The following is a 26,384-nucleotide window of genomic DNA, read 5'->3' on the forward strand; positions in this document are numbered from 1 at the left end:
AAATACTGTATATGCTAATTGACAAGTGTCTGAATTTTGTCCAGAAGGTTGCTGCAATAGTCATTAGTGTGAAAAATGGTCATAAGTCACTTTTTTCAATGCTGTTGTAAATTCAAATGATCACTAAACAAATAGTTGTAAGTCAAGGACCCCCTGTATAGCAATATACACAGAGTACTGGACTGAACCAACCATTTATTTGTTTGTTTATGTATTAGACTTCTAGAACTGCCTATCTCATGCATTATAGTGCTGAGCTACTTACAAATAACAATTAAAAAACCACCAAGTTTCTGATTCTCCCAACCCCCAAAGCAACACATCCCCAAACACATTTAATGGGCTCCACCTTCACTCAACCCTAAGCAGCCAGAATTTGAAGGTTTCTGGAAGGCAAGGAGGTTAGGGGCCTGCCAGATCTCAGGGGGAAAGGTCTTCCATATTTTGATAGCCTCTAGTTTTTGTCCCATACAGAATGAAACATAAAGACATAAACTGTTTGAAGCAATTATCCAGATGAAATCTAATTGTAGATTAAAATATTTAACATTTGGCAATAAGACCAAATGAATGAAGGTGAGAAAAATCCTATTGGATCAAATCAAAACAGGACATGAACACAGTTCTACCTACCATTCTGCTTGTACTACCCAGGAACTGAGGTTTTTCTTTTTCCTTGTAACACATTGAAATGATTTTGTCTGGGCATACATTCCCCCTTTGCATTGTTTTCTTCTATTTTAACTGTGTTAAATTTAACTGTGTTAAAATTTCCCAGAGAAATTTTAGTCAAGTAGCCATCTAAATCTAATACAATAAATAATAAATATAAAAACTAATATTTAACTACCACAACAGTAAAGGATGCTACTGCTAATATTAAACCACCATAATCACAATATGGTTAAATAACCGTCATAATATTTAACCATCAGTGAAATATTAGTATTTCTTAGTATTATGTGTTTAAAATTATTGTTAAGCTTTACTTTCTATTATTAGTTTAAATATAAGTTATGTTTGTCCTAGCTGACAAATATATCTCTTTCCATCTCCTAACAGATCCGCCGTACTCATGGTCTCCAACTCAGCAGTCCTTCAGTGAGGAAAGATATTCTCCTGTTTCAAGGAACATGAAAGGATTATCTGGTGGGCGTAATCAATCACAATTATGTTCTGCGCATACTTGTGGTTTACCATCCCCTGAAGATTGTGAACACAGCCACGATCATCTTCATCATGGCCAGGAGTCAAGGCAATCGTATCTTCTCAGCCCAACTGAGAGTTGCCCAGTGGATCACCATCGCTGCTCACCACGAAGCTCTATCCATTCAGAATGTATGATGATGCCCATGGTTATGGGTGATCATATGTCCAGTAGCACTTTCCCCAGAATGCACTACACCTCACACTACGATACTAGGGACGATTGCACCATGTCTCATGCGAATACTAAGATTAACCGGATCCCGGCAAATTTGCTGGATCAATTTGAGAAGCAACTTCCTCTCCAAAGGGATGGCTTTCACACTTTGCAGTACCAAAGGACATCAACAGCAGCTGAACAACGCAGTGAAAGCCCAGGTAGAATACGTCACCTTGTTCATTCAGTCCAAAAACTGTTCACAAAATCACATTCTTTGGAAGGATCTTCCAAGAGCAATGTAAATGGGGCAAAGGGAGATGGCCGAGGTGATGACCATCAACATGGACATCATTCTAAACATAGCAAAAGAAGTAAAAGTAAAGAGCGAAAGCCTGAAAGTAAGCATAAAACTGGAATGAGCAGCTGGTGGAGCTCTGATGACAACTTGGACAGTGATAGCACTTACCGAACACCTAGTGTGGTAAACAGGCATCATGTAGACCATATCTCTCATTGCTATCCTGAAGCTCTTCAGGGACATTTTGGGGATCTCTCATTAAAGACTTCAAAAAGTAACAATGATGTGAAATGTTCAGCTTGTGAAGGTCTTGCCCTGACTCCTGATGGCAAGTATATGAAAAGGAGCTCTTGGTCTACCCTCACAGTAAGCCAAGCTAAAGAAGCTTATCGGAAGTCATCTCTTAATCTAGACAAGCCTCTAGTTCATCAGGAAATAAAACCCTCCCTGAGACCATGCCATTATCTTCAGGTAAGTGTAAGATGTTGTTAATGTCCTTAACTGAAGAGCAATGTACTCTTTTAACATTTGCAAGACAGGATTCTATGGGCATTCTTTACAGTATTTTTTTTTGTTAAATTTGGTTAAAATTCCCTATTTTTTCCAAGGTTCACCTACAGTTAGAAATTAAACATGAAGCAGAGATCAGAAACTGGTTTTATATAAGTTATCCCTAACAAATTTTAGGTAAAAGTAAAACATAACCATTGCCATGGAAAAACCCAGTGAAAAAGACAAGAGACAGCAACACAAAACAATAATTCTTACTTTAAGATTCAGAGGTTTATTTCAGCAGTAATTTAGAACATACACATAAACATCACTTACATTAAAAACCCATTGCAATGAGGTCCAATGACATAGCAGTTCCAATAAGGACCGCTGTAGGCCAGTGGCAAATGAATCAGCCCTGGTCCCAATCTCTTATATCCTTTCTCATCCTAAAACCACAGACTTTCTGCTGACTTTCTGCTGACCCTTTCTACAGACCTGTGTACATAGGAATCTGCTTCCATCAGCTACTTTCAGTTCCCTATTTCTTACAGTTCCAGTCCTTATGTTCTAAATATATTTGAAACAAGCAAGCTTAGCAAAATTATATTAAGTAAAATACAGTTGTAGTTTAGATTACAAACAGTTCTTTCGGATTGTAAAACTGAAGATAGCACGAACTTTGGTTCAATACTTTCCCATGAGGCCTGATTTAGTTCACCTGGGCCTAAACCTTGCATAGAAGAACAATAGCCAATATTTTCGTTTTCCACACCATCATAGTCCTATTGATATTTGACGGCCTTAACCTCTTCTCAGAAGTAGCTCGGATATGTTTTACCGGGCTTCCTCATTCCCCCCCCCCCTTTAACAGCACCTGCATAAGATAGCAGTGGTGGTGGCCATAGGCCACAGGTCCTAGTCTTTAATTATGTGCTAACCAAATGGGGCAACAAATGCTCTGTTTCTCCCTGAGGACTCTGAATGGAGCCTGAGTACCCTCAAAAATGTGTGATGTGTGTATTTTCTTGCAGCTTTGACCACCCAGTCACAAAGGATTAACTTTGAAAGATGCTGATTGGCTTTGCCAAATTCATGCAATGCATGTATAACAAATAATACTATTTCTTTATTTTAAAAAAAAGAAGCAGAATTGTGAGATTGGAAAAGCCTTATTTCAAATTCTTTTCTGTTTGCCTGTTCTTTTCACTATATCCTATTCTTGGGCACTTTTCCCAGCTAGTTGTGAAAACCTAAGCTCAACATCATTGCTGCAACTTTTCTGTCCATTAATGTTTTATTTAAAACTCCCTTTAAAAGTGAGATTAAAGTTTCTTTGCGGGCTCAGCTATAAATGTCTAGGTTGTTTTACCACTGTTTTCCTTTTCTTAAGCTCAAAAGAAAATAATTACATTCAAATTTTATCAGACAAAATAGTTTCAGTTAATAGGATAAAGACTAAAACCATAATATATAATATTAAATATATATATTTAATTATATTTATATTTACTTGAATTGAGGAATTACATGATATGTAAGCATAAACAAAACAAAAATAGATATCAAAATTCATCAGGTGTACATTTCTCATGTTAAAATCATATAATTTGTTTGGTCTCATCTCCTATTAATAAATTATCAATGTGTCCATAAATTTGATGTCCTAAGCCAAGAAATCTTATTGACATTCTTGTGAATGGCAGTTCAAAACACAGCAGTAAGAAAAAACATATGAACTGATTTTCCAAATTTAAATTAGGTTTCTAACATGAACATTATTGCCAAGTTTTATTAAACATTCTCTGAAATATTCATTAAATACAGACTAAACATTTAATTGTGTAAACCACATTAGAAAATAAAAAATGAGTGACAGTTAAGTGGCCTAAATCTATCAATCAATCAACTAAGTTTTTTGTGAAGAAATATAATTATTCTATTGAAGCCAGTACATTTTCCACTCTGGAGCTAGGGGAAGTTTAAAGGAAAATATTTTAGAAGAGAAACAATGAGAGTTAAGCATTATTTCTTTTGATTTGCTTTCTTTTTCAGCAGCTGCAAAAAACTGCTAATATTTTTAATTATATGAGATTGCATAATGGATCACACAGGTCATACTAAAACATTACTATTGATCTTTATGTTAGAGATAATTCATTTATTATATATTTATTTTATTTATTTATTAGATTTTGATTCCACCTTTATTACTTTATAAATAATTCAAAATGGCAAACACACATAATATACTCTTTCTTCCTCCTATTTGCTCCACAACAATAACCCTCTGAGGTAAGTTGGCCTGAGAGTGTGTGACTGGCCCAAAATTATTTTGTATACTATAATTTACTTATATTTTATAAATTTATATATTATAAATTATATACATTGCACAGAGAGCAAATTAGTCTATCTTTGAAGCATCAAATCACTGAATCTTCAAAGAGTTGCCTATGATACTGCCAATTTGAACAGAAAATATGTAAATCTTAAACAATGCAGCAAGTAGCTAATGTTGTTTAATGAATGAATAAAAAATAGATCAATACCACTTTTACTTGACTGTGTCTAAGAGATATTTTGAAATGGATGTTAACTAGCTGAAAGAAATTCGTAATTGTACATGTTTAAAGTTAAAGCAGACTGACAGAATGAACCTCTTTTTAATCACTGAATGGAAATCTATTATTGATTTTCTTTATTCAAATACTCATAAATGTAAATGTGTGTAAGGTACATAAGATTATTCTAAGAATATAAAAGCAAAAAGGGAAGGTAGAGATAGGACATATTTATCTACAGGGGCCCTTAGTCTGTATTCCTTTTAAATAAAAAAAATAAAAATGAAAAGATAAAAAATAAATTTACTGGCTGCAGTAGAGATTAGGAGAGAATGAATAACAGAGACTTTGGAATCAGAGCTCAAGTTGCAATTTGTTTTTGGCTTAGTGTGAAGTATGAACCAGTGCCTTATACTTTAACTGACAGTTCCAGCGGATAACCCAGAAGTGAAAAGCTTAGTTTTTCACCTGGCAGTTACTTCAGACAGCCACCATTCCTAATTCTTGTTCTCATCAGCTGATAGCTCATTTATTTTTCAATAGCTTCCAAAAATGCTCTCTGCCTCAGTCTGAGTAGTAGCTGCTGCTGCAGCTCTTGAAAGACTTTTGAATTGCCACGTATGAACTCTAAGAGGAGGATGGTTCTGGAAGTTAGTGATTTGCTTTGCAGCATGCCAGCGTCCTTTATTTAATTAGATTTAGGCACCATCTGACTCCAAAATGATTCTGGGTGTGGCTGACAATATAAAGCAATATAAAAACTAGACAAGACTATATAAGTAAACAAAATAACACCCACCAAGACAATGGAATATGTATATGAATACAGGCAACAGTGGGGGAGGGGGGGAAGCATATCCTATCCTAGCCCAAGGCCAGGGAGAACAGCCAGGTTTGCAAGGCCTTCTGGAATGACAAGAGACAAACAAGATAATTTGAGTACACCACCCAGAGCCATTTTGCTTGATTGGGTGGCTTTTTAAATCTAATTGAGAAGGAGAAAGAAGAGAAGCTTGATTGTGCACCAAACAAATTAGCAAGGTCAGAGACTTGTGGGGAAATTGGGGACAGGATGGTATGCAATGTCCCGTGGTCTTTAAACACTAATTTCCATACCTTGTTGGAACACAGTGAAGAAACAGAAGCTTTTTTTCCTGGAGTTCTTCTCAATGTAGTTTGACAAAAATTCTGAGTACAGGGTAAATGCATATTGCACGAAAATGTAGAAATAATGCTATACAGGGATGGCATGCATACATAAATTACCTATAGAAGCTGGTAATTAGCCATACCCTTAAAAATAAAGAACGCAACCATACTGATGCAGATAAATCTTCTACCAGATAGTAAACTTAGAATATAAAAATTGCTTGATACATTAAGCAATGTGTGTACAAAGATTAAGTGTCTAATTCAATAGAAGTCTTCTAAAAATATCAAAATTTATAATGAAGTATTAGAGTACTGACTCTCAGCCGATACAAACTCTACAGATGGAAAATTCAGGCTTCGGTTACTATTTGAACAAGCAGCAAAAAGCATTTTGATGTTTTTCTGTGCGTACATATGGGGTTTTACTACCAATTGAAATGACACGGAGAAATAAATCCAAGATGAAAACGCTTCCTTGTGCAACTGGCTATATGAAATGGGGAACTCGAATTTGAGAGAAGCTGGAATTTTTATTTATGTTTCTAGAACAAAAGTTATCAGAATTAAGCTACAGAAGAAAAGGCAAACTAAAATGATACATCTTTACAAGCTAAATTGAAATTTCACTTCAAAAAATTGTTTTTCATACTTTCCAAATGAAAGTTCTGCAGAAAGTAATCCCCTCTTCCCCCTTTTTAGGCCTTTCTGGCATTTTTTCCGCTTTCTGTTAAGCATTCAAGGCAGACTTTGATCAGCTTTTAATCGGGTTGTAAGAAGCCTATTCTACATATCACTCTATTACTTTAAGATGTTACTTAAGCTTGAGGCAGATTTTGTTGTTGTTTTAATTGGATAAGCTTTTTACCCCCCTTTGTATCTTGTCAAAACCCATAGAGGCAGACTTTCTCCATCTGTTCAGCTCTGTTCTGAGATAAGTAAGATAACATGATGATGTGATTTGTTTTGCAAACTGAAATTTTCTCATGATTTCCCGCCCACCCCCTTTTTTTCCTTTCCATTCTTTTTTTTCATTCTTACAGATTTTAGAATGTTTTCACCTGTACACATTTACACAGAATTCTTTCATTTTATGTAACATTGCTTCTTGGTTCAGGAGATTGCACGCCAAGAAATCAAGCAGTTTCTAAGTATATCAGTACAGCTGTATTTTAACAAATCTTTATCAAGTGCAGGAGTCCAGAGATTCACTTAATATATAATTATTGAGAGTAGAACCAGTAATATTTAATTTAGTGAAATGTGGTTCACATCTGGAATTCTTGTTTTATCAAACAGTTTACAGGTCAAGCAATTCACGCTTTTTAAAGCTACTCCGTTTCTTTCTCAACATCTGCTCCCCTGCTGCAATCCTTTCAGTAGGAGTCTTATAAAACACAGTTCTGTATGTTTCATGTGAGCCTTCCATAAGACAATGATTGGTAAAATGGTTTCCCAGGCATTTGGGGTATTATTTTGCTTTTTACTCTTCGACTTTCAGCCATTCATTCAAAGCGACTTATGTTTGTTTGTTTTCACACTTAGAAGTGTTGCACCAACCCCATGGTCAGGTGATCAAAATTCAGGCCCTTAGCAACTGGCCTGTTTTTATGATGACTGCAGTATACCGTAGTCACACGATCACCGTTTGAGAGCTTCTGACAAGCAAAGTCAATGGGGGAAGACAGATTCTCTTAACTAACTTAGTAACTGCAGTGATTCACTTAACAACTGCGGCAGGAAAGGTTGTAAAATGGGGCAAAATGCACAACAACTGTCATGCTTAGCAACAGAAACCTTGGCTTAGTTGCGAGGACTGCCTGTATGTATCTTCTCATGGACAGAACAGTTGATCTAGGAAGAGAAAACTCTCAAATGTGCACCATGGGAAATGGTTCCAGAAGAGAACAAGCAGAGAATGAAGGCTTTGCAGAAAGGGCATTTTAAGGAAGATCAAGGGAAACTATGGTTTCAGGGGGAATCTTCGTAGAAAAGTAGGATACCATAAAATAATTGCCTCAGTTAATTTACGACATAAATTCTGCTTCTTCTGCCTTGCTTCTTTTTCAGCTGTTTTGTTTGCTTAAAGCACAATAATATCTTGTCAAGTAATATTGTAATACTCTGACAGTGTTGTAACCTGGGTTTTTCTGCAAGCTCTGGGAAGGGATCTAATGTAAGTTAAATGACTTGCATTTGGATATTTTTACTCTTAGTGGCCTTAGACTCTTTCTTAATTACTTTTTTGTTACTAGTTCTCACTGTGGCTTTTTATTTTACTATACTATTTTTGAATTTTAGCCCTTTTATTACCAGAAGGGTATATAAAATGCTCTGCATATAAGCCTCAAAACATCAGGGATATTCCTGTATATAGCTATTTGACGGGGGCGGGCAGAAGGCTTTGCTTCTAGCCTCTCTTAACTTCTGGTGACTGCTACGATGAGTCACAGCAGTTTTCTTGACAAGTTTTTTTTTCCAGAAGTGGTTTACCATTGCTTCTTTCCTAGGGCTGAGAGAGTGACTGGCTTAAAGTCACCTGGCTGGCTTTATGCCTAAGGTGGGACTAGAGCAGTCTCCTAAAGTCTAGCTTGGTGCCTTGACTACCACCCCAAATTGGCTCTTACATGTCATTTACAACAGGAAATATTTATCACGCTGAGGAGAGAGGAAATTAGGCTCATATACCCAAACATACAACATCCAGCAGTGCAGGCACAAGGTGTTCTGGGTTTTGTGCTGTATTAAAAATCAAAAATACAAAATTTTCAACAGTGGCTACAAAATCTTTATGTGTACGTTTTTTTACACGTGTATGTTTTATATATTGAAGACTGAATGTGTGCGCCTTCTCCACCATATCCCATGTCCAAAACTATCTTAGTTATGAATTAAACAGTAAGATAGGAAAAAGAAAATGTTCCCTTTCATAGTCCATAATAAGAAACAATAGCACTGAAGGCTGAATAATGTAATATAAAGCCATGTAAGCACTTTTTTATTTTGTCTTTTTTGTCACTTTTCACTGTTCTCCTAAATCCAGGATCATATTGTCAATCATATTAATATGATAATGGCCTTCATAATTCTATAGCTGTGGTACATGACTGTTGATTTTAGGGACGGTTATATAACTGTGTGTATATAGTGTGTGTGTGTGTGTGTTGGTGTAGGTGTGCATATTAGAAAACAGTAAACAGGAACAAGTGTTTAATTGAGGCCAGAACCAGTTAGAGACTACAACTATGTATTGGATTAAGGACCTGCCAAAATTCAGAGCCAAAAGCTAAGTTGGAACAATTAAACATTAGTCATATGCATGGACAAAGTGTTGTATATAGCAATACAGGTTCATGGTATATTTAATAATATTGTGTGCTATTTTTTGTAAAACTTCAATTTATTTAGAGATTTATTTATTTATTTATTTATTTATTTATTTATTTATTTATTTATTTAAATTCCATTTATATCCCGCCCTTCTCCGAAGACTCAGGGCGGCTTACAAGCTTATGTTATTATCTGAATGATATTAATGTTTTCATTTGATTACCAGGTTGCAAATTTAGATTTCCATAGCATACATCAGGCTTATTTGGGTTTCTGCTAAATCAGACAGGTGTTTCAGAAGTTTTTGTTAGGTTGGTCTTCTTTTTTTTTAGCCTGTTGTGTAGAACTAACATCATACCCCATTCTTTAGCAAATACGTCTAGTTATCAAATGCTTTTATAATATACAACTTCAGTTGTTGCCTGTCTCAGCTTCAATTTGATCAGAAATCATCCTCTTTTAAGACACTTGAAGAATCAGAGTGATAGTTTTTCCTCACTCACTTTGACCGTATGCTTGATTTTTATTTTTGTTGGGTGAACCTAGTCATTGCTGTTTATAAATCGAGGTTTATGTTTTGTAGCTAACTGTGCTTTTCCCAATAAACATTAAACAAACCGTGGTTCACCACAAAGTGCAAAGCAAGCAATAGCTGCTGTAGGTTACTACACCACACCATCGTCTGGTAAACAATCTTCTGCATTTGACCCCAGTCAAATATCATTAGAATGTTGTACTTAGTTAATAGCTAAACTAAAATCTATCCTTTTGGCAATGTCAAGTACTTAGTTGTTATTTGTAACAGATTGTTTAAAGGGCCCCACAGCAATGTCAGATTTATTTCTGTTTTGTGCTTGTTGTAATACCTGTCCCAGGTACCTCAAGATGAATGGGGAGGTTACCCTGCTGGTAAAGATGAGGAGATTCCCTGCAGAAGGATGAGAAGTGGAAGTTATATTAAAGCCATGGGAGATGAGGAAAGTGGAGATTCTGACACTAGTCCCAAAACATCACCAAAGGTAGCAGTCCATCCGGAATCATTGTTAAAATCTATTGGACAAAGAGCCCTTGGTGACCACCAGAAGTAAGCCTCGCAAAGCTTTTTCCTGTTTTATTTTTGTGGGTTTCATTTCGTTCTACTATTTCTTCATCTTCTACTTCAGCTGATAATGTTCTAAAAATAATATTGGTTGGATATACACTTTCTCGGATTAAGCTGATGCTTTTTATTGCTGGCGGGAAAATGATTTCTTACTCTAGAACAACTGGCCATTGCGTTTCTAAGTCACAGGGTGAATGTCTAGTCAGTATTCAAAGTATAAAACACCTGAATGTTGGTCAGTTATTGTGGAGTACTTTAAAAAATGCAAAGTAATGAGGGCATAGGCACCTGACCATGTTAAAATGCCATCCACCATTCCTTGAATTGGCAGAAAAGTGTGCCAGCGTTACTGCCAAGCCTTATTCTGTCTCAGTAATGAGGCCAAGGAGTAGTGCTGTCCATACTGTTTTAATGCAGATCAAGTTACAGAAAGTGAGTAATGGCTTCGCTATCTTGTTCCTCTCCACCAATCATTCTTCTTAATGGGGTATAAAGTGTGGATGGGTGCTTAGTGTTTCATCTCATCTCATCTTTATTTATTGATTAGCCCATTGGGCCATATCAAATTGCCAATTTCCAAAAACAAAATATCACTAAAACTTGACAAAAACAATTCAAATGAAACTGGATAAAATACAATTTAAAATGAAACTGAAACAAAATACAATCAAAATAAAATCAGGATAGAATACAATAATTTAAGATACAGGTTAAATATGCTTAAAATTATATTACAGTATCGCCCCTGCGTCTACCCCAAACAGTCTTAAAACTACTTTTAAAATCACATTTTTAAATCAAGTGATCTTTCCTACAATCTACCACACTCTGCTGCACCAACTTTGTTCTTATTTCCATCAACTTTATAGCATATTTGGCAATCCATTTCACCAACTGTAAATTAGAGCCTAACAAACAATGATGCAAGAAGCACTCTTTAGACACATGGGTACTAGTATAAAAGAAAACAGTAAACAGGAACAAGTGTTTAATTGAGGCCAGAACCAGTTAGAGACTACAACTATGTTTTGGATTAAGGACCTGCCAAAATTCAGAGCCAAAAGCTAAGTTGGAACAATTAAACATTAGTCATATGCATGGACAAAGTGTTGTATATAGCAATACAGGTTCATGGTATATTTAATAATATTGTGTGCTATTTTGTTGTAAAACTTCAATTTATTTGGAGATGTTGGAAATACACAATCTTAACAGGCTTCTGAAGCCTTCATTGTTTTTCTACTTCAGTTGAAAGGTAAAATACACATGGTATATTATTACAAGGCTAAAGGGAGAGATGGCTCTACAGTTACAATTTATTTTTCTCTCCAAGTTAATCAAACCTCTTAAATGGAAGGCAAATATGGTCTCACCTGTGGTGTGCAGACCGATACAACTTTGTATCTTTTAAGAAGTAATAATCAAAAGGTGTATTTACAAGTCCAGCCCTCCCACAGATAAGCTTGCTTAATACTTGGAGGATCTTTTAGATTTGCCATGGAAAATTTCTTTCATTTCTTAGCTGCTCATTGGGGAATACCGTCAAAGGGCTTCTGATCTCTGCCTTTCAAAGTAGTCCAGGAAGTCCCGGTCATGCACTCTATTTCTGTATCATTTGTGACATTTAAAAACCATAGACTTTACTGAAGAAAGAGACTTTTCATTGTTCAAAGACCTTTTATAAGAAGCTAGGATGAACCGAAGGTATTCGTGCATCCACTGAAATTAGTTTCTGAGGCATTTTTTAAATGAATATTAGACAAATTAGCCAATGCTGGTAGTCTGTTAATGAGGAAAAACCTGTCTGTTTCGAGTAGATAAATTGTGCTGTTCCTTAAAATGGATTTAACATCCAATACAGGGTCATCAACAAGAACAATAATTACCAATTTGAAAATTGTCAATCAATTTACCACTAATAAGTCAGATATTTATGTAACAATAGCATAAAGGAAGTTCAGTTAACTGCAGTGAAGAAGTGGATTACAGGTTTGCAGTTTTAAGCTTTACAAAAGTCAAAATATTAATAGGAAAAGGAAAATTGTCTGAATTCACTTCGCTACCCTTATCGCGTCCGCAGATAATCGCCCGGCCGCCCTGTTTAGGGTGACCCGCTCCCTCCTTAATCAGGAGGTGAGGGAGGAACCCTTGCAGGGTCGTGCCGAGGAGTTTAGTCAACATCTGTCGGAAAAAATCGCTCGGATTCGGACTAGTTTTGACTCCGACTGGGCAGAGTCTGACGATCAGGACACGGGTGGTCTTGTCGATGTTATCTGGGAGGAGTTTGATCCTGTGACTCCAGAGGAAGTGGACAGGATTATAGGGAGGTTGAGCTCCACCACATGTTTATTGGACCCGTGCCCTTCCTGGCTGGTTTATGTGGCTCGGGAGGGGACACGAGGCTGGTTCCAGGCGGTTATATCTGCGTATTTGAGTGAGGGTAGTTTCCCCACCGTCTTGAAGGAGGTGGTGGTGAGACCTCTCCTCAAGAAGCCTGCCTTGGACCCAGCTGTGTTAAATAACTTTCGTCCGGTCTCCAACCTTCGCTTTCTTGCGAAGGTTGTTGAGAGTGTGGTGGCGCATCAGCTCCCTCTGGTTCTGGATGAAGTGGATTATCTAGACCCGTACCAATCGGGTTTCAGACCCGGGTACACCACGGAGACGGCATTGGTCGCTCTGGTGAATGATCTCTGGAGGGCCCGGGACAGGGGATATTCCTCTGTCCTAGTCCTATTAGACCTCTCAGCGGCTTTCGATACCATCGACCATGGTATCCTGCTGCATCGTCTCAGGGGATTGGGAGTGGGAGGCACGGTTTTTCAGTGGTTCTCCTATCTCCTGGGACGTTCGCAGTTGGTGTTGGCAGGGGGGCAGAGGTCAACCTCGAGGCCTGTCGCTTGTGGAGTTCCTCAGGGGTCGGTCCTCTCGCCTCTCCTGTTCAACATCTACATGAAACCGCTGGGTGAGATCATTCATGGTTTTGGAGTTGGGTATCATCAGTATGCTGATGATACCCAGCTTTTTATTTCGACCCCAAACCACCCCAGTGATGCCCTCGATGTGATGTCCCATTGCCTGGAAGCAGTTCGGGTCTGGATAGGGAGGAACAGGCTTCAACTCAACCCTGACAAGACTGAGTGGCTGTGCGTAATGGCATCTCGGGATATTCAGAACATTCCACCTCTTTCTATGGAGGGTGAGCTATTACCCCCCGTAGATAGGGCTCGCAACTTGGGAGTCCTCTGTTGTGACTCAGGGCCAGCCTGTGGGTCCGACAGCCGGCTCCGACGTATCGGAGGACTCAGATGAGGGGGAGGAGGGAGACAAACCGGCTGATGATGGTTTGGAGGCTTTGCAGAGTCCTCAGCCGGGGACCTCTTCTCAGCTGCGTGAGCCCGAGAGTGCGGAGGATGATGACCCACAGCTGGCCCTGTTCAAGGACGCCCGACGCAGGAGGCAGTCGAGCAGGAACAAACAAAGAAAGGCTATGGGACTCCTCGGGAGGAGGCACAGGGAGACCACGCCCTGAGCTCTCTATAAAAGGAGTGTTTGGGGAGGGGCTGGTTGCTGAAAGCAACTTTTCCGCTTGAGAAGACAAGCTCTAGTGTTTTTGTTAACTGCGTAATTAAATCTTGGCAGATGCCTTTTAGCCTTGGACGCTCTCCAGTCTCTTCTTTCTGATAAGGGGTTTGCCTTACTACAAGGCCAGAAGGGCTGGTTCAGAACATCCTCCTAGATTCACAGCTTTCTTTGGAAGACCACATAATAACTGGAACTAGGGGGGGCCTTCGCCCAGGTTCGCCTGGTGCGCCAGTTGCGGCCCTATCTAGACCGGGATGCCCTGCGTACAGTCACTCATGCACTCGTGACCTCTCATTTAGACTACTGCAATGCTCTCTACATGGGGCTGCCCTTGAGAACCATTCGGAGGCTCCAACTGGTACAGAATGCAGCCACGAGAGTTGTGTTGGGAGTCTCCCGATACTCCCATGTTACACCTCTGCTCTGTGAGCTGCATTGGCTCCCAGTTGTCTTCCGGGTGAGATTCAAGGTTCTGGTAATGGTTTTCAAGGCCCTACATGGCATGGGTCCGGAGTATCTTAGGGAACACCTGCTGCCGGCGTCAACTTCCCTCCGCCCTGTGCGTTCCCACAAAGAGGGCCTCCTCAGGGTGCCACCGGTCAGAGAATGTCGTCTGGTGGCCCCCAGGGGGAGGTCCTTCTCTGTGGGCGCCCCGGATTTATGGAATTGTTTGCCGGTTGAGCTCCGGATGGCGCCTGACCTTCGCTCCTTCCGACGCGATCTGAAGACTTATTTGTTCGAACAAGCCGGCCTGGCCTGATGGGGGATGGGTTTGGATTTTATTGTTGTTTTAAATGTATTTTAACCTATTGTTATAACTTGGGCATCTCGTTTAATTCTTTCTTAACTTTTTTATTTTTGTATTTTTATATGTTTGCCCTGTTCACCGCCCTGAGTCCTTCGGGAGAAGGGCGGTATACAAATAAAATTATTATTATTATTATTATTATTATTATTATTATTATTATTATTATTATTATTATTATTATTATTATTATTATTATTATTATTATCCCATGTGAGGCATTTTGAGAATTACATTACCTAGCACAGCAAGCAAGTTATCGTAGTGTTAAGGAATCAGATTATTGGTACGTTAAAAGGTTATGTTGTCTCAAAAGTACCAGGCTTTGCTACATTGCTTCTGAAGCTGTATTCTGGAATCAGGTTTTTGCTTGATCAAGTCTTTTACATGTGTGTAAAACTCCACAGAAATATAGGACAAGCTGTAAATCTGCTATGATCATGAGCTGGTGGCAGATAAGTGGTTTAGGGGCTATATCCGTTACTTCCAGTCCTCAAATTTAGCCTTTAGCCTTATTTCCTTTTCTTTTTTTAATGAAAAAGAATTTTAGGGAGTTGACCAGGTAATTGGTAAAGGAGCATTTAAACAGAGGAGAAAGGATGAAAGAAATGAGGCCCGCAACCATTTGTTTTCAGAAGGTGGGAATTATTGACCACCCTTTATAAATAACATTACATTTTTCGATGCCGAAGAAATTTGAATCCAATTATCAAGCATCACTTGCCCACCTGTTGCCTGCATAATCTCTTAAGGTAGCTGGCTGGGGAAATCAAGAATAGCACATTTATATGCATCCCTCAACATAAATGGATCATCTGCTCAGTTGCCATCAGCCACATTCTCCAGAATGGAAGTTAATGAAGTCTCCTACTGCCTTGATCCTGGGTTAGTCTTCTTTTCAGTTCCTCCACTTCATCTGTGCAGTACTTTCACAAAGTCTTTCCAAAGCCACAAATGCTTGTATTGGCCAAAACAGTTGTGACAAAAGTAATCCTTCTAAGGTCTTTCAGGAAAGAGTGTCATGGAGAAGACCTGTTGCAAGAGAGAAAGGCAGCCCCTTCATGAACTATGCTGTGGCAAACTTACAGTAGATTACTTTTCTGTTCCAAATTATTATTTTTTCCCAAATGCCTTGGGGAATAAAATTGGTACAGAATATATTAATAGATATTTTTTTATTTTTTTATTACATTTATATCCCGCCCTTCTCCGAAGACTCAGGGCGGCTTACAAGCTTAGCAGTAGCCTTCATTCTATGTATATGCCTGCTTGTTAGGGCTTTCACACACACCCCAAGCGGCATTATTACAAAGTCAGCTTATTGCCCCCAACAATCTGGGTCCTCATTTTACCTACCACTGTTGGGTGAGTCAACCTTGAGCCTGGTGGGATGCGAACCTGCACTAATTGCAGGCAGCTGGTGTTACTTAAGGAGGAATTAGCCCTCTGCTCCACCAAGGCTCTCCTTCCCTACAAAACAAAACACAGTTGCTTAATTTTTCAAAAATATTAATTAATATTAATTAATAGGTTCATCAAAGACAAAATTTAAAAGTACCCTTTTAACCGAGTCTCAAAGTTTTCAGTTGTTTGCATGCCTCCCTGTTAAAGTTTCATTGATTTTAAGGAAAATAAGTGATACATCTGGGTCTAGTTCATTTTATTGGGCTCAAAATCTAACTGACCATATTAGCCCAAAATTAGAGGGGCATGATTTGCTAAAGTTTGGAGTGCTTATAAATTATGTGCAAAGAAAAAGAAATTATAAATAAAACGATGCTCAAAGGGTTTAAATATTTCCAGATAAAAAGTGTCATTATCCATCTTTTAAGTTAGCTGCTTCGTTTATGAATCTTATAGTATAATTTCTCCATGAAAATATTCAGGTCCTTTCAAGTTCACTTTATTGTATCTGAAGTATTTTTTTCTACATTTGCCTGCAGCTTTATTTCTTTTTCTGATATTGTTAATGGGCACTTAGTGACCAGCCAGTGTTAGAAATCATAGCCAAGATGCTGAACATTGATGAATGACAAAATCACACTATCAGTTTCTTGTGAGGTAGTGAGCCTACTGATCAGTATAGGTCATCGGGGTCTGAACTTTCATTTATGTTTGGCATGTTGCTTTAGTTTTGACATGCTCCAAGAAATTCACTGAAATTGCAAAGTTAGCCAGAAGTCCCCAGTTCTTCCAATGAAAATGTTTTTCCCTTGCTATCAAACTTAAGGGGAATTCAGGTTGCAAAACTTCAGATGATCACAAGAGGGCATTGAGTAACTAGGATTTTCTATAACTCTTTGCTGCCAGCTATTGTTAATCCCATTATTTACAATTCAGGTCTAGGTGGCCTAGTAAAATAGCAACTTGAACAAACATCTTCATAGCTTAGATGCTCTGAATGATAACTTGTAAAATGGGGAATGTAGTAACTTTCATTCTGATGGGAAACATCTTGCTGAAACCACTTGATCTGAGTCTGCTTTGCAGCATTCTGGTTGCAATTCACAATAGCAGTTACGATGCCTCATAATTCTCAGTACTATATTTGGCTTCCAAATTTTAAAGACCAACCACCTCTCTGAAACTGGTCGTCTGTTCTTTTGAGATTATATTATTGATTTTTCCATCAACAGAGGAAAAGGCTATGCAGAGAAGTATTCTCAGTCACTGCTTTGTAGCTGTGGATTTCCCTTCCAAACTATGTCTTGTTGTGTTCTTATGTTTCACTAGAAAAGGCCAGACTGATAGTAAATGAAGAAAGAACCAAACATTAATGGCATTTTCTGATCATATAGTTCTTTCTTTCTATATGACAGTCTCTTTGATCTTTCTAATATCTGTATGGGTGCTTGCATGCGCCATAGAGAAAAAAGGAGCAATCTTAAAGTTTTTCAGAGAGATCTGAAGAATCAGGTGATGCTAAGGACTGCATGGAATTAGGTCTCCATTCTTGAACAAGGGTTAGTAAAGGCCAAAATGGACCCAACAGTGGTAGGAGCACCCAGGGCTATGACTCCTAAGCTGGGTGAGGAGTTGTCTGTCCATCGGAGCTGTCTGTCCATAAGAGTGCAGTGCTAGGAACAGCTAAGATATTGCACAAAACCTTCAAACTCCCAGGCCTCCCTCTAGTAGAGGACCCGAGATTGAGCGAGATGTCTACCAAGAAGAGATTTTGTTTGGGGAGGGATTTTTTAATCATGGTTCATACATAACAGATAGCTCGTGTATAGTTCATAAAGTACAGAACACCTGAAGAGTTAAAGATCACCTTCCTCTCGGCTCCTTACATTTCCTTTATTTTGACCAGTTTGAAAATCTAAGCTTCTTGCCTTGTTAATAAATTTTTCTAACAGAAATTTTCACCATCAGCAATCTAAGAAGAGAACTGGAAACTATAGAAATAAGAAAACAAAACAGGGTAAAATCATTATTTTAACCGAAGTTATTCTGTCAAGCAAAGATAACTTTAATCTTTGCCATTTAATGATTTTTTTTTACTTGCCTCAAGAGTGGGTTGTAATTCCTACATACTAATTGGCTCCCTTCTTTTATCATATAATACCCAGGTATTTAAATGAAGATTATTTGAGCTGTATTTCTGACAAAACCAGAATTTTAAGCTTTGGATTGAATGGCATGGCTGTGCAGAAAAGAGATGGCTTTTTTTTTCTTGTATTCAAACCCAAAGTAGTTTTGAATGAATTTGAAAGTATTAAATGGTTCCAATATAGCTTACATGAATTAGAACATGCTTAATGTGAACAGATTTTCTTTGTGATGTACACTTTTCCACCTGTCCCTTGCTTTGTGGATTGGAAACAGATCGCTTCTGCCACACAACAGTTGTAGAATAGATATGGCCAGGGAAATAGCATGATCTTCTGTCATTTTTTTAAGAACAGTCCTTTCTGAATTACTGTACACTCAGGTGTGACCTGTGTATTTTCACATCAGTTTTCTAAGGTACAAATAAAAGCTCCTTCAAATCATAGTCTTCATGTGACTTAACAGATGGACCTCCTTTCTAGACTAGCAAATATAAATGCTTAAAATCAAAAGGGTAGCCAGATTTGTAAAACATCATTTAATAGAGTCTGCCGTGGGTTTTACAAGCATGAAGATCTATTCAGACCTATTCAGTAACAATATAATTGCTAAATAGAATTAACTGTACAAGACAGAATTTTAACTGAATAGATTTAACCATATAAGACAGAATTTTGATAACCTGATTCTAAAATTCTGTAGCTTGATAGGAGAGTGGGAACTCAATTCTCTCAAGGCTTTAAGAAATATTATTACCGTAATTGCTAAACGTCTGAGATCACTTTCCCAGTGAGAACTTATTAAAAAAAACAAGGAAAGGAGCTAAAATATATTTCAAACACTTAAGTACTTATGTCCGTCATGCTAGGTGATATTCCGTTCTTAACGTGCTTCTAAAATGACGTGTTCAATTATATGAAAGGCATTTAAATTCCAGTGAGAAATTTAAGTGTTTTTTCATTTGATTTTGTTGACACAATTGCTATTGTTTACACAATCAGGTGCATTTTAGATACATAAATCAGGAGGCTGTACCTTCCTTGGTCTAAATTTGAACTCTAGAGATATTAAAGAAACCTGTATGTAACTTATGTAGCTTGAAATTCAGACTGCCCATAAAATCCTTTGGCAGGATTACTGCAATTAATTTTATGAAGAGAAGAGGGATCCTTTAAAATTTTCCTCCCTTATTTCTCCTAGCTTGATTAACATTGATAGCCTCAAAAGCCCTTTTATGGCAGCCTTACCATACAAACCTTGATTTAAGACACAGCGTGTCTTATACCAAGACAGGACTATTAACTAGGTTTTCATAATCAAACATCTGAATATTTCTTTTTACTCTTTCAACAATCCATGCCTATTAAGTAAACAATTGTTCCCCTGCCATATGAATAATCTTAGTTGATCTCCAGTATTAACCATCTTATTCCTAAAAAAAACCAGAAGCAAGCGAACAAACAAAATGTTAATCTTACAGTAAGGCCTATGTCTATTTTTTTAAAAAGGATATACTCTCTCACTATTTATATTTATATTCCAAATATAAATCAAATTAGAGTCATGAGAAAACTGATTAGATTTATTTGCACCTTATTCTGAATGCAGGGTCATCTATCATCCACTTTTGGAAAAAGTGTACCATTTAAATGCTCCTTCCATAATTGTCTCTTTTAAAATTATTTGATTTTCCAAGTATACGTACTGTAAAACTAATAAATCTCATCCCTACATTTGAGGTGTAAGAATTTGCTACATTAACATTATTAGAACTATTGGAACTTCTAAGAAATGAATAACATGTTTCAGGGTTGCCCATAAGCTTTTCCATTCTTGCTTATTAACTTCCCAACACCGGCTTCTTACAAATATGTGAGCAAAAAATGTTATTAATTAATAGAAGCCAAAGAACTAGCTATGCTTTGTTGACTGTTGACATTAAAAACACAAATCGGTGATGCATCATTTGGAAATTCTATCATAAAACGCTAGATGTTTTAGGGAGATGGTATTTAACAAGCTCAAATGTACTTGACAGCTAGGTCTCTTATCCATAAATCCTCTTTTCTGACAATGGTTGCTCAACAATGACTCTTTGAAGTTGCATTTCATGCTGTTCCTTGAAGAAGCAAAAGGCTTCTTGTCCAATTATTTCTGTCTCAATTGGCAAGCTCTCTTTCATACCGGTAGCATTGTCAGTCTCTTTTCTTCATTGGTTGGCAACATCACTTTTAGATTGGCTTTCCAGGTAAGTGCAGTTTCCAAAGTAGATTTGTCGATCTGCAGAGAGACATTTACACTTTTCACTTTCAGTGATTCAGTTGTTCAGAATATATTGTCAATGTTAAAGATGGCTTTGGGAAGCAGAAAGGCAGCTGTGGCACTGATAAGCATCAGTCTATCTTTGATTATATTTCTGCTTGTTCTTCCCCTTGAAAAGAGCCAAAGGTGTTTTCAGATTCATTTTAAATATTGTGGTGGGCTATGATGTTGGAATCTGTGATTCAAATTCTGAAAAATCACATACGGTAAACAGCCCCAGAAATTGAGATTACCATACATGAAAGATAAATGGTGTGTGAATTTATCCTAATTTAAGATGCTTTCGGTGAAAAAAGAAGATAAAATGGAATGCTGTAGCTACAGTTAGCAATCCATCTTAGTGAGGGATGTCTACTACTGACTTACGGTATATGTTGCATAAGCAGAATAAATTAGATAGCACACAATATATTGAAAGAGTTCACTGGTGATCGGGATATTTATAGAGAGATTGAGAAAAAGTCATAGAATAAATGAGGCATTAGCTTTGACCTTTAGTGTCAGCTCTCTACAATTCCTAATGTTCAATCTTAACTGTATTATCCAAACATAGCAGCCAAATGTTTCATTGTTTATCTAATGTTCATCGGTTTATCAAATGTTGATGATTGTTTTACAGATCTGAATTTGTAGAACATTATTTTAAAGAACTCATAATTTTTGGCCTTTTATAGCATTGTATTTTTAAAAATCAGATGGTATGAGTACATTTGATAATTAAAGTAAGAGAGTGTTTATATATATTTCTTAAAATTTTTCCATTTGTTCTTTTATTTACATCCTGCACTTTTGTGTGTGTGTGCTTTCAAGTCAGTGTTGACTTCTGGTGACTAGCCTCTGAGGTCTGATACTTTGATACTAATATAACTAATGGAGCTAATTTGGAATAAAAAGAATATTCTAAACTATAAAATATATTTTTAAAAAAACATAAATCAATTAAGAATTAACTGTCTTTTTGAGATGAATCCTGGAGTCTAAACAGAAACACACTTTCTATCAGATGGCTCTAAATGCCTAAATAAATCATCATTCATCTTCCAATTACTACAGATGTTTTCCAGAGAGTAATCTAGTGATTCTGATCATCTTAACATATCTTATTCACTTAAAGCTTAATTATGTACATGTCTGGGAATGCAAATGACCTCAGAATACATCCTATTATGAACATAAGAAAGTATAAAAATGACAGATTTGTTTGAGGTCTTGTTGCAGCAATACCAAGAAACTTCATGATGATGATGTTGATGATGATGACATAGATATAAAGTTTATATCTTACCTTTTCTCCAGCAGTTCAAGGTATCTTAATTGGGATTATTCCTTCATTTTATATTCATAACAACAATCCTGTCAGGAAGGGTGACCTGAGAGTCATTCACCTATCTGTCTTCCAGTGAGTTTCCATGGCAGAAGGTTGACTGTAATCAGAATATAGTATATTCCTGTCTTAATTAGTATACTGCACTGACTCTCGTGTGCCCATTCAAGTGGTATTGAGAGACAGAATGCTTTTAATATATAGCTACCGAGTCTGTTAATGATTGATAGTCTAATCCCATTTAATGACATCATAGTTGGTGGCCATAAGAGCAGTATTTTTTTATTTAACTATGTACTAATTAAATAAATGCTCCCTTTTTATATCACTTCCATCACTCAGTTTCATTGATGAATCTAGTTATCACAGCAGGAAAAAAAATTAATTATGTTTTATCCATATAATATGTAATTTTATACATATCTATCATATCCACCCCAATGAATTTTATTTTCTGAATTAAAAAGTCCAAGCTGTAATGGAATCAAAAGGCATTACAATATTGGCAGTTCTTTTCCTATAATTCCCATCAAGATATTGGGCTTCGTCATAGCAATACATATAGACTGGTATTCTCATTGTGCTTTCTGCCACAACTCTACAATTCTATTTTAGTCAGTCCATTATCATCCCTGATCCCATCAGCCTGTAGGTGTAGGTAGAATATTTTGTCCCAATATGCATTGTTCTGACTCATCTTGTTAATATCTGTTCTCTCTGTTTGAATATATCCATTTGGAATTCATTATTGTTCCTTTTTTAATTCTAATTACCCTAAATAATTTAGCATCACCAATTTGGTCATCTCAGTGCTTACCTCTGACTCCAGATCATTTATGAAAAAACTCAACAACACTAATCCCAATATTGATCTTTGCATCTCTGATTGAGAGAACTATCCATTTATTCCTACTCTCTGCTTTTTGTTCTTTAACCAGTTACCGATCCATAAGAGAGCTTCTTCTTATCACATGACTGCTAACTTTGCTCAGGAGTCTTTGGTGAGGGATTTTGTCAAAGCGTTTTGAAAGTTCAAGTAAGCTATATCTTCTGGATCACCCCTCTCTACATGCTTGTTGACACTGACAAAGAACTCTTAAAGGTTAGTGAGAATAGGACTTATCTTTGCAAAAGCTCTTCTTTAGCAAGACTTGTTCTAAATGCTTACATTTCTTTTGTGCAGGTGTGCTTCCATTTTATTGTCATCCTTTGCTGAGAAAACTTTCTTTTCGGTTATAACTTCCACAATAATGCTCATTAACCGTGCTGGTAACCACTTAGGTTTGGTAGTATCTTTCCAAACTGCAGCACATACTCCAACAGCTTATTATTGTATATTTGAGAAAAGACAAAGATTGTAGAAAGCAAGACTAAACTCAAATTATATTTAATATAAATACCATTGATGGTATTGAAAAATATAGATATCAATGAGCACAATGTTGGATGTGCCATTTCCATCCCAGCTCCATCAAAGGTAATTGTCAAGCACAACCAATGCCATCTCAATATTTTATCCTGGCCCAAAATCTGTTTGGAATGGATCCAGATAATCCATCTCCTTCAAGAACCTTGGCAGCTGCTATTAAACTACTTTCCCTCTGACCAAAAAGGGAAATCCAGGATGAAAGGGTCTAGCAATGGCCTCTTGAAAAGGAGTCATACCACTGCCTCCTTCGAGGCCAGAGGAACCCTTTTCAAGAAGCCTAATCATAATCCAAATCACAGGTCACTTCTTGGGCTGCCTTGACAATCCAGGAGGAGCATGGATCTAACAGTTAGCCAGACTCACAGTTCAGAGGACCATATATATGTGATCAGTATTTACAGAATCAAACCCAGTTCAGATAGCATCATAGGACTGATGTCCCAGGCAACTCATTTGTATTTACTCAGACTCCAAGATTGCTTTTTGTCAAAAAGCACAATACTCCTCACTACTACTCTAAAGATGCTCCTGGAGTGTATCTCTCCTATCTACAAATGCAATAAAGGTTGAGAAATAATGTTTGCTAAGCCCAACCTGTCCCAAATATCTCCCAGGTCTTAATAGGTATAAATCCCTTCTTCTCATACTACCATTGGCTTCATATCTTGAGATGTCTCATCTCTTCTTTCTAGTGTGCAGAACAATTAGTATTTCAAAAAAAAACCACTGCATTTTAGCATTTACACATTTATGAAAGCTTAAGTTTGGCTCCCAGGAGTTAATGGCAACATGTTTAAATGATTTCTAAGATGTGCATAATTATATGTTCCAATTTAGCATCATCTGGATTTTGATTATTAAGAAATCAGTTCTTTTATACTGCTGGAGCCATACTGATTCACCTCTTATAAAAGTGAGCTCTTCACTCTGAATATTATAACCCCCAGAATAACTGAGGTGGAAGGGACCTTGGAGGCCTTCTAGTCCAAATCCCTTCTCAAGTAGGAGACCCTATACCATTTTAGACAAATGGTTGTCCAGTCCCTTCTTAAAAACCTCCAGTGTTTGGAGCACCCACAACTTCTGAAGGCAAGTTGTTCCACTGGTTGACTGTTCTTGCTGTCAGGAAATTTTTCCTTAGGTCTAGGTTGCTTCTCTCTTTGTTCAGGTTCCATCCATTGCTTCTTGTCTTGCCTTCTGCTGCTTTGGAAAATAAGTTGACCCCCTTCTAATATTGGAACACTGCCATCATGTCACCATCATTTAGGCACAAAGGGGGTGACTGTTTATCCCTCTGAAACAGATGACTTCTAAAGCAGGGGTCCACAACACCCGGGCTGTGGACCGGTACCGGGCCGTGACATGCCAGCAACTGGGCCACACAAACAAGCAAGCCCTCATCTGCAGGATGCAGGCAACACACAAAACCACACCCCCTCCAGTCCTCAGAAAAACCTCTCTCCACGTAACTGGTCCCTGGTGCCCAAAAGGTTGGGGACCTCTGTTCTAACGGACCATCTCCCCATTCTTTGCTGATCGTCCTCTTTGCAGCCTTCATTATTTACCAACTCCTTGATTTTTTTTAGGTAACAGTCATTTAAGAATCTGGAAAGAGTTTTTCTTGTAAAACCCAAGCTCTTAATTTATTGCTTTTACCACTTCACTGTATACTATTGTGCTAAGTGGAGCCTTGGTGGAGCAGTGGGCTAATGCCTCCTTAAGTAACACCAGCTGCCTGCAATTAGTGCAGGTTCGCATCCCACCAGGCTCAAGGTTGACTCAGCCTTCCATCCTTCCGAGGTAGGTAAAATGAGGACCCAGATTGTTGGGGGCAATTAAGCTGACTTTGTAATAATGCCGCTTGGGGGTGTGGTTGAAAGCCCTAATAAGCAGGCATATACATAGAATGAAGGCTACTGCTAAGCTTGTAAGCCGCCCTGAGTCTTCGGAGAAGGGCGGGATATAAATGGAATTAAAATAAAAAAAATAAATAAATAAAAAAGTGACTCCCCAGTAGCTTCTTTTCTTAGTAAAGTATCTTTCCTATTTACTGCCCTAAGTTTTTCCTATAGTTGTATGCATATTGCAACAGAAGAACCTGTCCACTAACTCCTGTATCTTATCTTGAGTAGATGTATAGAGTAGATTGAGTAGATTGCACTTTATTTATGTTGTAAATTTAAGCAGGTTGTCCAAAGAAGACTTTTATCATTCAAGATTTTGCCAGGCTACCAAATGAATGAATATAATGAGAATATAATCTAAGCTAACATTAATAATGTTAAGCTATGCCTGAGGATAAATTGAGGCAATTTAATTTTATTTAAATAATTCATAGTAATGTTTAACTGCAGCCTGTATTAGTGGTAGCACTACAACAGGCGTTAAGTGTACATTGTAAAAATAAATAATTTGATCAAGACATGTTACCTTGGTAAATGTATTGTAGCTCTCAGTTTACATGACTAGAATGTATTAAGTTGCAATGCTGGATTTGGTAATTTGTTTCTCTACATATTTAACAGAAGTTTGCTAAAAAAAATTCTACCAAATTCCATTTACTGTAGAATTCAGCAGTATGCCGCTACTTCTTTCTTATTATAAGCCAAAGAGAATGTATGTTTTTAATAGCATTCAACTCTTCACTAGATCCAGGGAAATTTATTGAAAGTTGTTTTAGGTACAATATATTGAATTTCAGAGACATTTTCTACAAATGTTTACAGCACACATCTTATGCTTTTGTAATGAATTGAACATGGAAATCCTAGGATTACATAAAAAGGTTGAAAGCTATAAAAACCATTTGTTATAGCTGTCATTTGGTTGTGTGTGTTACTTGGGTTTTTCTTTTCCCCAAAGTTCTTTAAAATTTTCAAGGTGTCTAAAAGCATTTTTAATTTAATTTAACATGCTAATATATACCATTCAAAGGAAAAAGGTCTTTTGCACTGACTGCTGACATTCAAAAAAAATGCAATAAGACAGTCCTGCAAAAGTTTAACAGTTTTAGGTCAGATGGATGTCAGTGGGAAAGTCAAAAGTATTTTGAACACGTAATTCTTCCATTGA

The 26,384-nt window shown here is 37.3% G+C and overlaps 1 protein-coding gene across 1 annotated transcript in view; it reads left to right on the forward strand.

Annotated features, from left to right (window-relative positions):
* Positions 1-1,118: 1,118 nt before the first annotated feature.
* DLGAP2 (DLG associated protein 2) overlaps positions 1,119-26,384 on the forward strand; it is a gene marked incomplete at its 3' end in the record, with an annotated part of 96,104 nt that continues 70,838 nt past the window's right edge. Inside the window, exons 1-2 of the mRNA XM_083348161.1 lie at positions 1,119-2,135; positions 10,075-10,283. Coding sequence (XP_083204287.1) covers positions 1,134-2,135; positions 10,075-10,283 — 1,211 coding nt within the window. The 5' untranslated portion in view covers positions 1,119-1,133. The remainder of the gene's footprint in view (positions 2,136-10,074; positions 10,284-26,384) is intronic.

Source organism: Vipera ursinii (genome assembly GCF_947247035.1).
Source record: "Vipera ursinii genome assembly, chromosome: 1".
NCBI lineage: Eukaryota > Metazoa > Chordata > Lepidosauria > Squamata > Viperidae > Vipera > Vipera ursinii.